General features: G+C 37.6%; 1 protein-coding gene across 1 annotated transcript in view; it reads left to right on the top strand.

Annotated features, from left to right (window-relative positions):
- The first annotated feature begins 1,001 nt into the window (after positions 1–1,001).
- The window catches only part of plcg1 (phospholipase C, gamma 1), a 47,121-nt gene continuing 31,999 nt past the window's right edge, over positions 1,002–16,123 (top strand). Inside the window, exons 1-2 of the mRNA XM_057821799.1 lie at positions 1,002–1,349; positions 2,348–2,635. Of these exons, the coding sequence (XP_057677782.1) occupies positions 2,419–2,635 (217 nt within the window). The 5' untranslated portion in view covers positions 1,002–1,349; positions 2,348–2,418. The remainder of the gene's footprint in view (positions 1,350–2,347; positions 2,636–16,123) is intronic.

Genomic DNA, 16,123 nt, shown 5'->3' with positions numbered 1-16,123 from the left:
CTGCTTATTTTCTCCGGTAATCTTTCAAAAAAAGAAGATGCCGATCAAACACTGCTGCTATGTAACTTGTAGAAACGACTCTAGACATTACGACATATGAAGGATGTTTTCTTCATACGTTTCCCGAAACCAAAAATTTGGAGGAAAAAATGTGAAGAATGGATCAACTTGCGCGGACGTCCATAAGACCAGTTTAACGGCAGTAAGGTGAAGCCATTCACATTTCACAAGCAGTAAACATTTTTTTTTGGGTCCATAGTCCTTTAGAAGACGAAGAGATAAGCCATTTTGATATTTTTACTTATTTTTTAGCGTGGCGTTTTGCCGTGCTGCTTCTAAAATTAAAATGATATCTGACTGCCACGTTACCTTTTCTGTTGTACAAAAAAAACAAAACAACTTTAGTAAGGGGGAAGTGTAAATAAATTATAGAATTAAGGTTTGTTATTAATGAAAAAATTAAAAATGTTCGTTAGCTGTCACTGAGTAGCATTTGCGATTGCTACACAAAAATATCAATGCAAATTGCCCCCAAGAATGGTCAGAGACGTAAGACAGCCAGAGGATATAATATATAAGAAAGACAGGGCATATGGTGGTAAGGAATAGATTGCTGAAACAGGAGAATGTCAGTCGCGTAAGGCAATGCACACAAGAAAAAGGTGTTGATAAAAAAGCTAACAACTCTGGATCAGATCGGCTCTTTTTCCCGTCTTTTTCAGCCCTCGACATTCAAGCCTCTCTCTTTAACTGAACATTTATATGTTCTTCCACATCTTTACCAGTGAATTTGGCACCAGGGACATCCTTTTCGGACAGAATCGGTAGTAAAAATCTCGTTCGTACACTATTTCCATTCATTTACTATTAGGGACACACCACGGGAGGTTGACCCGCCTAGCCACAATTGCTAACGTCATGAATATTAATGAGCAGAAGTGACGTTATGCTTACGGTACGCCATTGCAGAGAACAGTAGATTTGATGGCTGTGCTTTTATTGTGAAAAAATTCCCGGAAAAGGTATGGTTTTGTTTTTATATTTTGACGTTGCTGGTGGTCGCTGGGAGGAGAATTCATTGGGCTGCCACTGCCAGTCTCCGACTTGAGTGAAAGACAAGACTTGCGAACCTTTGCCACGACTCTCGCGGTCTGCCTCTCCCTCTCTCTATGGACAGTAGCCAGAGGGCAGACGAGAAAGCTGGACGTTTTGTTGACGGGAACTGGTGAGCCTCCCCGAGGTCTTGGCTGTGCTTGAATTCCGGAAAAAGGAAGGAGAAGCAGAACGAAAGGCAAGAAACGGGAGAGCTGCAGCCGTGAGAGATGTGCGGTCAGGCCGAGATTGCGGCGGTAAGTCGGGAAGAGTACAGCTGCTACTGTGACGTGTTATTCCCCCCGTTTTTCCCTTGACAAACATAAGAGTAGACATGTCAAGACGGGGCAAAGGAGCTACTCCTACTCGAACACATATGAGGGTCTGAAAACCACTACAGCACCATGTCTGTGGCCCAGCGCGTGCTAGCTCTCGCTGGCCGCGATTCCACGCTGAGGAAATAGCCAGACGTTTCTTGTTATCCCACTCGGCTGCTTACTACCTCCGACTGCGGAGTGGCTCCCCCCAAATAGGCTATTTTGCCTCACTTACCCCAAATCGTATTGTATCGTCGGTGCGGACTGCTGTTTTGTATAAACCGTATAAGACCTGAATCTCGTAAAACTACGGTCAAATGTAGTGGTGGAGAAAGTTATTGAATGCATTTTGTGATTAGCGCTAAGAAATGCTAGCCTTCCTGCCAGATGTTTTGTTTGTTTGTTTGTTTGTTTCGTATGTCTGACTGTCTTAATTGCATTTAAAACTGTTTAGTATTTCATATTTAAAAGTATATGTTAAAACTAGACACAGACTTGGATTTACTTTATTATTACTTGTTATACAATGCATCTTCGTACTGTATTTTCCCCCTCTATCCACAAGAAGAGAACAATATTCTAAACAAATAAAAACAGAAATACACTTTGGCTTGGTCCCCAATAGTTTTTCCCCTAGTATTGAACTCATTGCACGCTTTTGACAATGATGGACCTTTAATTCATTAAAACTGAAAGGGCTCAGTTTTCAGTGGCAGTTAAATCCTATAAAGGGTTAAGTCATAATACACTGATCACTTACTTCTGGCTGTAAGATCATATGAGCTATTTACATGTCCAAAACTGAAAAGTAGTGGTAATTAATTACTAAAGCTGCCCGAACAGTTCCTCTCTAAAGCGTAAAATGCGGTTGAAAGTATGTACAGTTCTGCACACTTGGAATTGTTGTTTCACGGGTCTCCCTCCTCCTCCTCTTGTAGGTATCCTTGTCAAAGCCTGGGCTGAGCATATTGTTCTGAAAGGAAACTGATAACAAACAGGGGAAGCGAACATGGCTGGGACCTCAGGCTTCTTTTCCAACGGACCCATCGCGTGGATGGACAATGATGCAGAGATGAACAACCTCTACAGAGACCTAGAGCTGGGCACGGTGTTGACACTATTTTATTCAAAGAAATCTCAGAGGCCAGAGAGGAGGACTTTCCAGGTCAAGCTGGAAACTAGGACTATTATCTGGACTCGGGGAACAGACAAAATAGAGGGCGAGAGTGAGTACCCACATACATTTTTACACTCAAGTGCTGATATCAGAACCTGCTTATAGTACTGTACCTCAAGCCATTAGTGAAACGATAATTATATATATATTTTTTATAATGCACATCAGTCAAAGCCTTTTGTGATGCTGCCATTGTTTGCATCATCATTGTCAAAATATTTTAAAAATCTCACAAGTAAAGCCAATTTGGCTTTTTCCCTCCTTTGAAATTAGTCATAAATTGCTTCTTTTTTAATATCTATTTGTGTTTTGATGTGATTCAAAACAGCTAGCAAAAAACGTTAGCACCTGCCAAAACTTGCTGGTTTACATATTCCTCCACTGTGCCGCTATTGTTTTGAGATACTTGAATGAATGAGCAAGCTGAAACTCACTTAGCAAACACATATTTAATAGCTGCAATGGAATGTCTTGTTTTCATTTGTGTAGGTTTGCTGTGTGTTGCTGAAATTTCTCATATGAAAATCTGTTGGTTTGGATTTGCTTTGATCAGATGTTGTATTCGTAATGTAGTGTGCTTAATTTAGTCTTAAATATTAGGGCTGTCAAACGATTAAAATTTTTAATCGAGTTAATTACAGCTTAAAAATTAATTAATCATAATTAATCGCAATTCAAACCGTATATAAAATATGCCATATTTTTCTGTAAATTATTGTTGGAATGGAAAGATAAGACACAAGACGGATATATACATTCAACATACGTTACATAAGTACTGGATTAGTTTATTATAACAATAAATCAACAAGATGGCATTAACATTATTAACATTCTCTTAAAGCGATCCATGGATAGAAAGACTTGTAGTTCTTAAAAGATAAATGTTAGTACAAGTTATAGAAATTTTATATTAAAACCCCTCTTAATGTTTTCGTTTTATTAAAATTTGTAAAAAAAAATTTAATAAAAAAATAAACTAATAGCTCGCCATCGTTGATGTCAATAATTACACCATGCTCACTCATGGTGCTGAAAGCCATAAAATCAGTTGGACCCAAGCACCAGCAGAGGGCGCCAAACACCAAAAAACAAGTAACAAGCAGACATTACACTCTGCTGTCATTTTAATCTGTTTGAGCGGGGCATGTGCGTTAATTGCGTCAAATATTTTAACGTGATTAATTAAAAAAATTAATTACTCCCTGTTAACGCGATAATTTTGACAGCCCTATTAAATATATTTCCGAATTATCATGGAACAAAAAAAAAAAATCTGTACTTCTGTTTAACCTCGGATTCGGTCTACTTTCAAAGCATCATATTTCATTAGTGATTGTTTATATTTAGAATAATTATTTGCAGAGTTTTGTTGTGCAGTGTTTTCAAATCACTGTACCGCAGAACACTACTGTGTCGTAGTATTGTCTGGTGTAGACATGTGCCGGTATGAGATTTTGACGGTATGATAACCTTAAGCAAAAATACTACAGTTTCGCGGTATCACCGTATTGCAATGATAGCTCTAAAATGTGTTATTTTGAGATGTATGGGTAGAATGTTTTTATTACCATTGAACAGGATTTTTATTTTATACAACATATTTGCAAATTGGAACATCAACATGAATATAATGTTAAAATAAATAAATAAAATACCAATATTTTGAATAAAATTGAATTAAATATATCTTATAGACTAAACCCACAGCCACAGCTGTAGTTGCTAAACATTAGAACAAAAATAGGTATTTTCCGTAAAAAAGTAAAAACACATTTTAAATAAAATTATATATATATATATATATATATATATATATACATACAGTGGTTCTTTGACACACGATCTTTTCCACATCCGACGTAAAATTTGACTCGCCATTTGTTTCTACATCCGACGACATGCTCAAAATACGACGATTTATGACATCGCCGCAGTTTTTGTTTGACTGACGCAAGGCGGATTGTCTTGTGAGAGAAATCAACACGGGTTCCAAGAAGGTCAGTGCAGGTGGTGAAAAAGGAAAAAGGTGACTCTTACCTTTGAAATGAAGATGGAAATGATGGAAAAAATTACAAAATACTTACCTTACTCTGTCCCTTTTCAATATGACTTGTCCCCCCCTGTTCTTGTCTTCCTGGTGCTGGGTGTCCGCCCTACCTCACATTGTGTCCTCAGGTAATTTCGCAATACCAACACTACAGGGTAGCATGTGTATTTAATCATGTTTTATGTATCACTTTTTTTCTCTTGTACATGTCCCACCAAACCCTTATTTTTGTTCGGCCGCATTTTATGAATGACTGAATGAATAAATAAATAAATAAAAATCCACGACCAAAGCCATGATAATTAATGTTGGAAAATATTAGTGCCACTGATGCCGATACTAGTATCGAAAGGGGCCCCGATACAGCATTTAAATCAAGCTTGAGAATGATAAACCGATACGACCGGATATCCGGTTTTACATGCGAGCGATTCGCTGTATCGGTAGCAAACTAACTATTTGACAGTAAATAGCCAGTAAATCATAGATGTATCGATCGTACAACAAGGGCTCGGCTATCGCGAGCACTAAAACCGGTTATTAGTGTCCATACCATCGCTTTGCTAGTTTTATGTACCAAGTGATGTGTAAATGAATGACACATAATTAGCTTACTCTTAAATCTTGCTGCGCAGTGCCTTCTCCACTGCTCGAACCCAAGTATCGCCACATTACTACTGAGACAGCACACATCACATAACATGAACAGCCACCACTCACAGTCATGGTTGCCTCAACTTCCCATCATGCATTTCGATTGTGACGGGCGTGTCATAACTATGCCAGAGCAAACGAAACCACAGTCGCGCATACTAAAACCATGGACAAACAACAAGAGCACTGACGCCAGGTTGCCAGGCGGAAGTTGCGAATGACAGCGATTGATTTTCAACGCACGTCGGACTTTGACGTGAAGACGGCAGCCAGATTTGCATGGGACAGAGATCGTGAGTTTTTAACCCTGAAAAATAAGTAACCCATTACAATGACACGACCTGCTGGAGATATTGTTTCCACGAAACGCAGTCTACTTAAACATGAACATGTGGATCAGTTGATCTTCCTCAAGAAAAATCTGCCCTTCAAAAAAGATATGGACAGTGATGAGGAATAAAAATGTGGAAGCACAGGCATAAGTGAATGACTTTGCTGTGTATAAGGTTAAAATAATGATTACTGACCTATCTGGCTAAAATGCCATGTTTTTATTCCCCCAATTATACCATAGGTAAAGAATAATAGCATTATGCTTTATTTATTATTTATTTATTATGATAACACTAGTAGGTTTAATTCTTTTCTTCTAGAGCTCCTGCATATAATTTTAGTTTGTAAGATGTTTACGTTGAAAGGTTGCACTTAAATTACCTACCTCTTGTGTTCAAAACAGCAGGAAATACAGAGATTGAATTACTGCACTTTATTGTTGTCTGTCACTGGAGTTTTATTTTATTATCAATCCCAGCTAACAAAATGATGGTCATCTAGTTGGCCTTATTGTTTTTTTCAGGTCTCAAAAATAAACATACATTGGTATGAACTTTTGTTGTTTAATTTTGCTTGTAGAAATTTGGTCTTTTTTTATCCATTTAATATACTGTAAGAACAAACAACAAATGTTTACTATCGTATCGTTTTCACACTGTATCAAACCGTATCGTTCTTGAACTGTATCGAATCGTATCGAATCACGTTGCCTTAAAAATGTATCGTTTTTGAATCGAATCGTAACCTGTTTATCTAGATACATATCGAATCAGCTTCATACCAGAGATTCCTGACCCTAATTTAAATGTAGGCATTGGTATAGACCCTACCCACCGACGTCACAAAATCACGTGATCGCTGTATTGTTCCGCCCCATTGTCCGTCATTTTGTGTCTGTATTATCAATGGTCTCAATTGATCGAGCAATTTATAATGCATTTCATGGAAGACCCGGTGCTTTCGGATGCTGTAAACTCACTGGATGCATTGCATAAAAGGCGTTATGTGGAAAAGCTTCAGTTTATCCATTCGCCAGATCCATATTTGATGCCTAAATCGATGTTTTTCGACCCGCAGTCTTCGCCGTCTTTGCCTGACATCTGCTAGCTACCCTGATATTTACAACTATCTTGTCCACACAAAATCAGCCTATTCTCACGAAAGTTTGAAAAACTTTAAGAGCTTGGAGGCTTATAAATACTTCGTTGCTGGTTGGGTGAAACAGGTCCTCGTCCACGAAAATTCGGCAGGAATCTATCTTGTGCTTGGAAAGGTGAGTCACGAAATTTTCAATTCAAAATCTTTTGTTCTTGCTAACATCCACTGTCAAGTCTAATGTATTTCATGTCATTTGTCAATGGAGCTAGGGCTTTTAATGTTTATATGGTTTAGCGATAGCACTCTCACTACATACATACGTGTATGTTGTCGGCAATTAGCCTAGCAATGATCTTAATTGTGGTTGTCAGCCCAAAACCCTCTAAATATATATTAAATGCATCTTACCAGATATAAAATGACTACTACATAATCTGTGGTAATCGTTTGGAGCCCAGTTTTCTCGTCGAATTGCAGCAGCCCATCTCGCTCTCCTCTCCGGGGTCTCTCGGAATCCGGTAGAACTTCAAGTCTCTCCGTCTATCTTCTCTGTTATTGCAACCGATCGCCACACACGCCTTCACCATTTTGATTATTAATGTTAACGAGCAGAAAAACACGCCGTAAATAGTAGGAATGTACGTAGCCGTAACAGGTAAACACGATGTGTTGACGGACAATTGGGCGGCACCAGTCAGGAGGGCGGAGTTGTGACGTCACGTGGGTAGGGTCTATAAGCTAGGCATGTTTTGGTATGAGATTCTGACGGTATGATAACCTTAAGCAAAAATATTACGGTATTGCAATTAAAGCTCTAAAAGAACTTACTTTGAGATAACTGGGTAAAAAAAAAAACTTTTTTTACATTGAACAGGATTTTTTTTTTCAAAACATATTACCAAATTGGAACATAATTATAATTAAGTTAAAAAAAAAAAAAGTCGGAACAAAAATATTTTTTTCCCATAAAAAGCACGTACGTAGGACTTGTACCACGTTTCCATTATACAGAGACATCTTTCTCAACATAGACAGTTGCCAGAGAGAAAAGAACACGTTTTACCAGAACTTGACACACTAAAAAGGCTGGAGTTAACTGTCGTAGCTGGTGGGAAACGTTCATAACAGTGTTTACTAACCTTTAATTCTGTATAAATGCAAAATCATATTGAAGATATTGCCTCCTCGGCAGCCACCCTCCGCAAACATGTTTTACATGTCGGTTGGCCCTCTTCCTCTAAGCCGCGGCCGTCAGTGACTTCTCTAACTGAAGTATTCCAATACCAGCGATTTCGTTTTCTTCGATTCGGGGGGGGATTCAGGACTTTCACCTCTTCCAGCCATCATGTAGCACAGCTGACTCACTGACACTGAGTAACAACCGGTGGGGGAGGATTGAGGCTAGCAGCTGCAAGCGAGGGATTTTTCCATGCATTTTTGGGACATAAAATAGCTAATACCATAGGGATGGTATGACATAAAATGTTTGCAGATTTGAAACCTTGACGTTTTCATACCACTGTATACCTTGAAACCGGTAATCGGCACATATCTAGTATCAGCTAGTGCTTAGAAAAAACGTGACGATGCTGCACAATACTGTATGTACTCTTCGAGATTTGTTTTCCAACCGTCTGCAGCCCTTTCCAAGATGGCCGCCTGTTACAGACACCACTTTAAAAGAAACAGTGCTTGTTGCCCTTCTCAAGATGGCCACTGATAATGCCGCAAAAGAAGAAAAGGAAAAATAATAAGTGTTTTTTTTTTTTAACCTAGAAAACCATTTAACCATTTCTTTTTGTTGAATGTGCTCATTTAGCTGTCATATTTTCGAGGTATGGTGCTATACATTAAATGGTGGATAAACGTACATGTTAAATGGTAACATCAGCCAGGATTTGACTTTTTATGAACGCTGACATTGACATGAACATCTATATACTAGTAGATGGTAGCTTTGTTAAAAGGAGGGAAAACTGGAAAAAAGTAGGCTTGCGAACTTCTGTCCTCTGCTAGCATGCTGGGATTAGACAAAATAGTGGAAACATCTAATATTTCGGCATCATAATCATTGAACATAACTGATAAAGAATGACATGAGGAACATTCTAATGAAGTTGACCATCTCATATGACCGGCGCAATCCCCAAACCTAAACATTATTGAGCATTTACGGTCAGTTTTAGAGATTCAATTACGAGGTCTGCTTGAATTGGCTTAAAATCCCTTTGGAAACCATTCACAAGTCGTATGAATCAATACCTCCGAGAATGGAGGCTGTCATTGCCGCAAAAGGTGGACCTACACCATATTAAATTAGGTTTTCTTGATTTTTTTAAGGTGTTTCCATTATTTTGTCCAACCCCAGTAAGTGATTAGCACATAAGCAAAGCCAAAGTGCTTATTTGGTATAATGGCACTGACACCAAATTGAACAAACATTAAAAATTGGCCTTTGAGAGCATTTTAGGTCTCAAGTTTTAGAGGAGTTCATTCATTTGTCCCCCATATTATGTAGACACAAAGTTTATTAAGCAGTGTCTGACCAAGCCATGATGGCCATTGTTTTACATTAAAATGAGTATCCAGTAATATATTACTAAACGAGACCATACAACCAGGTAACGGGATCTGTATCAGGAGGCAAAAAATGATGTCTGTGCAAACCTAGAAAGTACTCCAATTGATAATTTTTCATTCCATCTGAGCTTGCCACAAAAAAACAACAGCGCTGGCTTCTGTATTGGCTTTTTTGTCATAATAATCCACTGAACATGGTAAACCCATGAAAACATTGTCTGATATTAAACTATTCCATGGAGCAAAAACGTTTGGGGAACACTATACTACAGTACACGTCCAGTATGCCAAGAGAACACCTAACTTACATTTTGTCACTGAAGCCGTTAACTTGTAAGTCTACGTCTGGTGTAGCAGGATGGCTTGTGAACAGCTGCACTCTGCTCCGGATGCAACAAATTCACAGACAAAAAAAAAAAAAAGAGGCGCATGCTCTTTGTTATGTTTTTTTCCACAATAGTATCCTATTCCCTACACGCAAATATCGCATATGGGTTCATGGTGTAATCTGATCCTCCTAGAGTGATAGGATGATGTCTCATTTGTAAACAAGAATAGTCTGAGTTTAATATATAAAAAAGGGAGTTTTTATTTAGGAGAAGGGACATTCACACCTTATCAAAGGCACCAAAACAATTGTCCTTTTAGTTTTAACAGCCCTGGAATTTTTGGTTAAATATCCTGTAAAATGGGAGTCAACAACAGCAAATTATATTACTGGGTGGAAGTTGCAAGTAAAATTTGAATCAATAAACACATTTCTAAGTAGAGTGGTACAGATGTGAAATTAACTTGTCTTAGAGTGGCTTTCGTATCATGACAAAACGCTAAACTAATTTTATAATCGGGATGAAACCAGAATAAAATGAACACACAAACACATTTGAATAATTCAATATACACGACACGAGTGAGGTGATGCACAAGGGTGAAAGTGATACAGGCCAATAAGAGAGCAGGTTCTTGATGCTCAGCATTATGGGAAAGATTCTGACAAATAGGCAGCAGGATATTATGGCATTGTCATGTACTCTGATTGCCTGTCTTTATTTGCCACGCGCCCGCCCTCTCCGAGCGTTGCGCTTAAGTGTAACTCGTTTGTTACGTTCCAGCTCATTCTTCAGTTGTTATTACATGGCTTCTGGAGCTCATAGAAAAAAGTCAAATGTTGTAACATTATTGCATTGCTGCAAGAGGGAATTATCTATTACAGTACATATCATCTTTCGAATGCTCAATACTTTTTTGTAATAATAAGCAGAAAAAGCTTAAAAAAAAAAACTTTGTTAACCCTTTAATGCCAGCAATATGAAGCAATCATCAGAATCCCAAAATTTGAAAAATAAGGTCCTAATGAAACCTTTTTTTCAAATTTGTAAAATGAAAAGTTAAAATGAATATGTAATAAGCGCTCAGATATCTATAACCCTTGCTAAATCCTGCTTGTTTTTTTCATGGAATCTGCAGATGCATGTGTTGACTTGCATCCATCATTTTTTTTTTTAAAAGAAATGTCAAAATTTTGAATTAGTCTCAAAATCATGAAATTTTAGGTGTATCAAATGTGATACATTTGGCAATATAGGTTAAAGGAAGTCTTTGTGTATCAAAGTTTTTGAATCTTGAGGTGACACCGTACATGTTATTAGGCTTCAATATGGGGAAAAAATATGTCTTGCCCCTCTGGTCTTAGCCTCTGTAGGCATGACTGATCTAAAACCATCAAGTATCAATCAACTAGACAACTACCTACACGTTAGTATGTAGAAAATTAATGTTATCTAGTTTTGCTTATTTTCTACAAAATATGCCCCACTCTACTTTTTGTTGCTCATGCAGTAGCAAGTGGCTGCTACCTCAGGCCATAATGCAGTAAGGGTAGTGTTTCTTCTTTTCAAATCTACTCAAGTAAAAAGTATGGCTTAGTTCTTAGAAGTACTAGTGTTCTCAAAAAGTTACTCAAGTAAATGTAACGGAGTAAACGTAACGCATTACTACCCACCTCCGATTATATTACAAGTCATGCCTTCCTTAGTATGTGAAATACAGGTAAGTTTTCCAGCCAGTTTGGATCCCAACTGCTGGCTCTGTGTTTTTGACAAAATATAGTGTGGGTATGTGTGTGTCTGTGTGTTTTTGCTAATTTTGTTTTCAAAATTCAAAAACTTCTACACACACACCAATACATGCACGCACACAGCACGCAAAGGCCGTTTCCCTCAAATATGGTTCACAAATCTGTGTTAGTGAGCATTTCTCTTTTGTTACCTCTCATATGTGGTGTTTCAAGATGTTAGTACTATCTTCAGGTGCTACCGGTATGATTTATTCATTGGGCATGTGGGCACATTTTAGATGTACCAGATCTATGCATCTGGCTTTTCTCATGCAACACAAGACCAACTGGACTAGTCATTTCACTAGGCTGTAACAGAATGCCCTATAAATAACTTTGACAGATGAGATACACTCTGTCTGCAATATATGTGAGTTTTAGTTAAACTGATTGAAGGATATGGCACTTTTTTTCTTTCCTTCTGAAAGTTGATCCAGCGCAACAGCCATCATCTTCAGTCACATAATCATCTTGTTTTCCTTTCGGCTTTTCCCCTCAGGGGTCACCACAGCGAATCAGTTGACTCCATCTAGCCCTGTCCTCTGAATCCTCTGCTCTTACACTACTATCTTCATGTCCTCTTTAACTACTTCCATATACCTCCTCTTTTAATTACAAAAAGCGAATTTATTGGCTAGTTGTCGCTTGAAACAAGGGTTAGAAAAAAAAGGTCTAGTTTCGTTTCCATCAACACATTGAAAGACTTCCTCATCGTGGAAAGGTTATTTGTCTGGTGTTATTTTAGAGGTAAGTTTGTTTACCCAAGTGTTGCTGGTTGTGTAGCATCATGATGTATTTCCATGGAGAGTGATGAGCCAATGCTTGACACACAAAAAAGTTTGTTTTGGAGTCCTGCTCATGCCAAATGTAACTTTTGGTTAGTGACTATTTTTTTAAAATTAAATTTCAGTCTAACTTTCTTCATTCTTACAGTAAAATACACAATTATTTTCCTATAACACGTTACATTTGATGTCATTTCTTGCCTGATTTGGAAACATTTCACCCAAGTAAAGGTTACGTAAAACATGGGGGCGTTATGGTTCAGTAACTGTTTGCATCACTGGTGTATGGAAAGTTCTATCTTTCAGGTATGTGTTGAGTGAGTGAGATGCTTACTAAACTGACAATAATTTGTTCTTATTTACTTGCCTGAATGAGCTCATTGGATCAGCTGAGGCGCAAGTGCATATAAAACGACCGCCATTGGTTGCATAATTGTCACTGCAATTCTTTTGTGATGCCCAATATGAATTTAATCCACGTATATTGCAGGACTTAGGATCAAACTTAGTTTCATTTAGTCAACTGTTTGAAATCCTGTATTAGCAAGCATCTTTAGACGATATTTGCTGATAAGTGATAATGTCATCTTGTGCAAAGAATTCTGAGTGTCTGAAAATCCTGACGATACTTTTTTAGAATAAATGTGAGTACATGTACTACATTTTTAGGCTTTCCAAAATTTGATAAAGAGGGACTGATTTTTATAGTTCTGGAGTTAAAAATTTTGTTTGCTAGAGGAAAAAAAAATTGATCAATCAATTGTAATTTAGTCTTGTCTTGTGACAGTGTACAGCTGATTTTTTTAACGCTCACTTTTAGTTTTAATCTCGTTGAAGCTTGGCGACATCTGGAACAGAAGACGACGATGATAGAAGTCCAAGGATCTTTGTTCACTTAGTCTGTTAAATTTACAATATCTTTCTTAAACAAATCTATATATGGCGGAAAACACTCAGGTGACTTGAAGTTCCGCTCTGAGACCCCCAATTTGGCCAAATTTCAAAATTGTCCGATATGCATGTGTGATACAGCATTGGAAAACTTAAAATCTCAATTTTTTGGGGGAAGAAAATTTTTGAACAGGAGGGCATTTAAACAGCAAAACCCTATCTGGAGGTGAGAGCACGCGAGAGCAGAATTAAAGACACCATGATTTTAACGAGATATTATCGCGTAGTTACCTCATTTTGATCCAAACACTCTATGTAGCATGTATCACTGAGTGTCAAGACACAGCTATGAATGGCCACAGCTGGACTTTTGGGGGATTTTATGTGTGAAACATAGTAATGTAACAAGGGTCGGAATTCAGAAATTGCAGACATCAAGGAGTGGTCAAAATTTTCTTTTTCATATATTTACTGTTTTAAACATTTTTTCTTTTTCAATTTTTCTTTGTTTGGATCGATTATTTATCATCTAACATATCGGAGAAAATGCGACGGTAACAAAAAAAAATACAGTTAAGCGCGTGACCTTTTTACAGATGCCATTTTTATCATTGTGACGTAATTTGTTTAAAAGTTTAAAATATGCAAGTAAATAATTTTTTAAAGTCATTTTTTAAACAAAATATTAGACATCAGTTAATAATTCTAAGCTAAAAATGACAGACGTTTTGAATAATAAATATAATTAATTACCTTCGTTTTATGGCTGGGTTGAAACAAAAGCGGTTGCGCGACATCTGTAAACGGGATTTTCAGGGTAAAACTGACAAATTAAAAAAAGTTCGGGGGCTTAATGCGCCATGAATCTGCTATGGCAGCATATAGACATATTGTTCTATCAAATACAACAGTTGTTTTGGATTTAAATACAGCAGTTTCTGTTAAAGAGGAGTGCAAGAGCAGAAACTGCTTTTTCAGTCTTGTCTATGTTTTCCGCCATATGTACACTCAGATGACCAACACCACCTACAGTATATTTTCGTTCTGAGTGGTAAGCTAAAATGATTGAGAATGGCAGTTGCATTACTTCCTGTCAATTTTCAAAATTTTAGTAAATTCATTGTAAGATCATGTCTTTGAAAAAGAGTTTGGTAAGACAATGTTCCGCCGCCGTGTGCTTTTACAAAGTAAAAGGCTGTTTGTGTGGCTAGAGGCTTGTTGGGACTTGTGACAAATGATACGAAGGTTGAGATGATTTTTTCCCCCTAAACTAACAAGTGAACATAATTTTAGAATGCTACAAGAGTTCAAAAAGTTGTCATTTTCGAGTTGAATTTGTGATTTCAAACTGCGCCATTAGGTAATCGCCATAGCTTACTTTTTTTTTGTAGTGCTCCTTAATGATCCAGAATCTGTTGTCAACTCATTCATTGTCATTGATTCAATAAACGTCAAATCCATTTGAACTAGGATGGTGGGCATTGAATGATCATGTTTCAGTGCCATTGAAAGTGATAGACGCCCAATCCATTTGGACTGGGAGAGGCTGGCAGGATGTCTATCACCGTCAGTGGCAGCCAATGAGTTAACTATTTCACATGTATCTCCCTGCAATGCTCACCATCACCAATATGAAGCAACATTCTACTCGTGGATCACGTATTAAAGGGAATGCAGTGCTTAGGGGCGGGGCTGGTAGGAAAGAGGCTTAACTGCACTGCCGCATACAATTATTTAAAAAAACAAAAAAACAACAACAACAACAAAAAAAAGATAAAATGTCGCTCAACAAGTATCTGCAATAAAGACCACAGCATTCAACATTTTGTGGTGTATAAATTGCTGGAGTGAACCCTAATAATGACAAGTAGTAGAGAAGGTTGAATTAATCTAAATGTTTCCATTGTTTTTGGACATTAAAAGTGCTTGTAAGAGGCAGGATGGAAAGCTGAAGGAAGTGTGGGAGTGTGCTACAAGGTACATCCTCTCTTCTCCTTTAATGAGGTTCTACCTCAGGCTACCTCCAAATATTTGACATCTGCTCAAGTGGACCCAAAAGGTTTGACACAAAGTCAACCCGCCTTTTCACACAAGTTAGTTGGCACTTATGGTGAACTCATGATACAAATGAGAGGTCTGGTGGTACAGTGTGAGTGACCCGTTACTTTCTTATCATGATATTTTTGTGACAATTATCCTAATCATTATGTCACTAGGTGAACAAGGTACAGTACAAAACTATCTAGATAAAAAAGTGCGATACAACTGAAGCCTGTTCACCCTTTACTGTTTTAGGCTATTGAAAAAAGGTATGAAAAGACCTGTTTAGTTTTTGTAAGTTTCAGAACAAAAACATGTTCACCTTTTATTTAAACAGATGTGGTGTGTAGGCGACAAATGCACAGGAAGTGTGATGCAGGAGCAGGAAAGAGGGGCTTGAGTTGAAAAAAAGTGTGACTTGTGTGAATGAGAGAAAGAGTGATAGAACGCGAGATTTTGTGTGGGTATGTTTGCAAGAGGGTCTCTGGCTGCCAACGTTTTTGATCCACCTCCGCCCAATTGAAGTAAACGTGTGTGTTCACAAAGTCAAGGGAAGCAAAAATACAAATGTACCGTATTTTTCGGACTATAAGTCTTTTTTTTTCTTCATAGTTTGGCTGGGGATGCGACTTATACTCTGGAGCGATTTATGTGTGAAATTATTAACATATATCATTTCACATGTTATTTTGGTGTTTTGGAGTGACACTGATGGTTTGGTAAACGTGTTATTACTATTATTGTTGTTGTTATTATATCTTTATGCTATAGTTATCTGAATAACGCTTAATAAGTATGTTATATTAACATGCCGGCAAAGTTCGCATTTCGTTGTTCATATCTGTTCTATGTGTTGGATTTTATCAAGTAAATTTCCCCTCAAAATGTGACTTATATAGGTTTTTTTGCTCCTCTTTGGGCATTTTATGGCTTGTGCGACTTCTACTCAGGGGCGACTTATAGTCCGAAAAATACGGTATATATTTTACT

This window comes from Corythoichthys intestinalis, chromosome 2, assembly GCF_030265065.1.
Source record: "Corythoichthys intestinalis isolate RoL2023-P3 chromosome 2, ASM3026506v1, whole genome shotgun sequence".
Classification (NCBI taxonomy): domain Eukaryota; kingdom Metazoa; phylum Chordata; class Actinopteri; order Syngnathiformes; family Syngnathidae; genus Corythoichthys; species Corythoichthys intestinalis.
The sequence above is the reverse complement of the archived record's forward strand: the minus strand, read 5'-3'. Positions and strand labels throughout refer to the sequence as shown.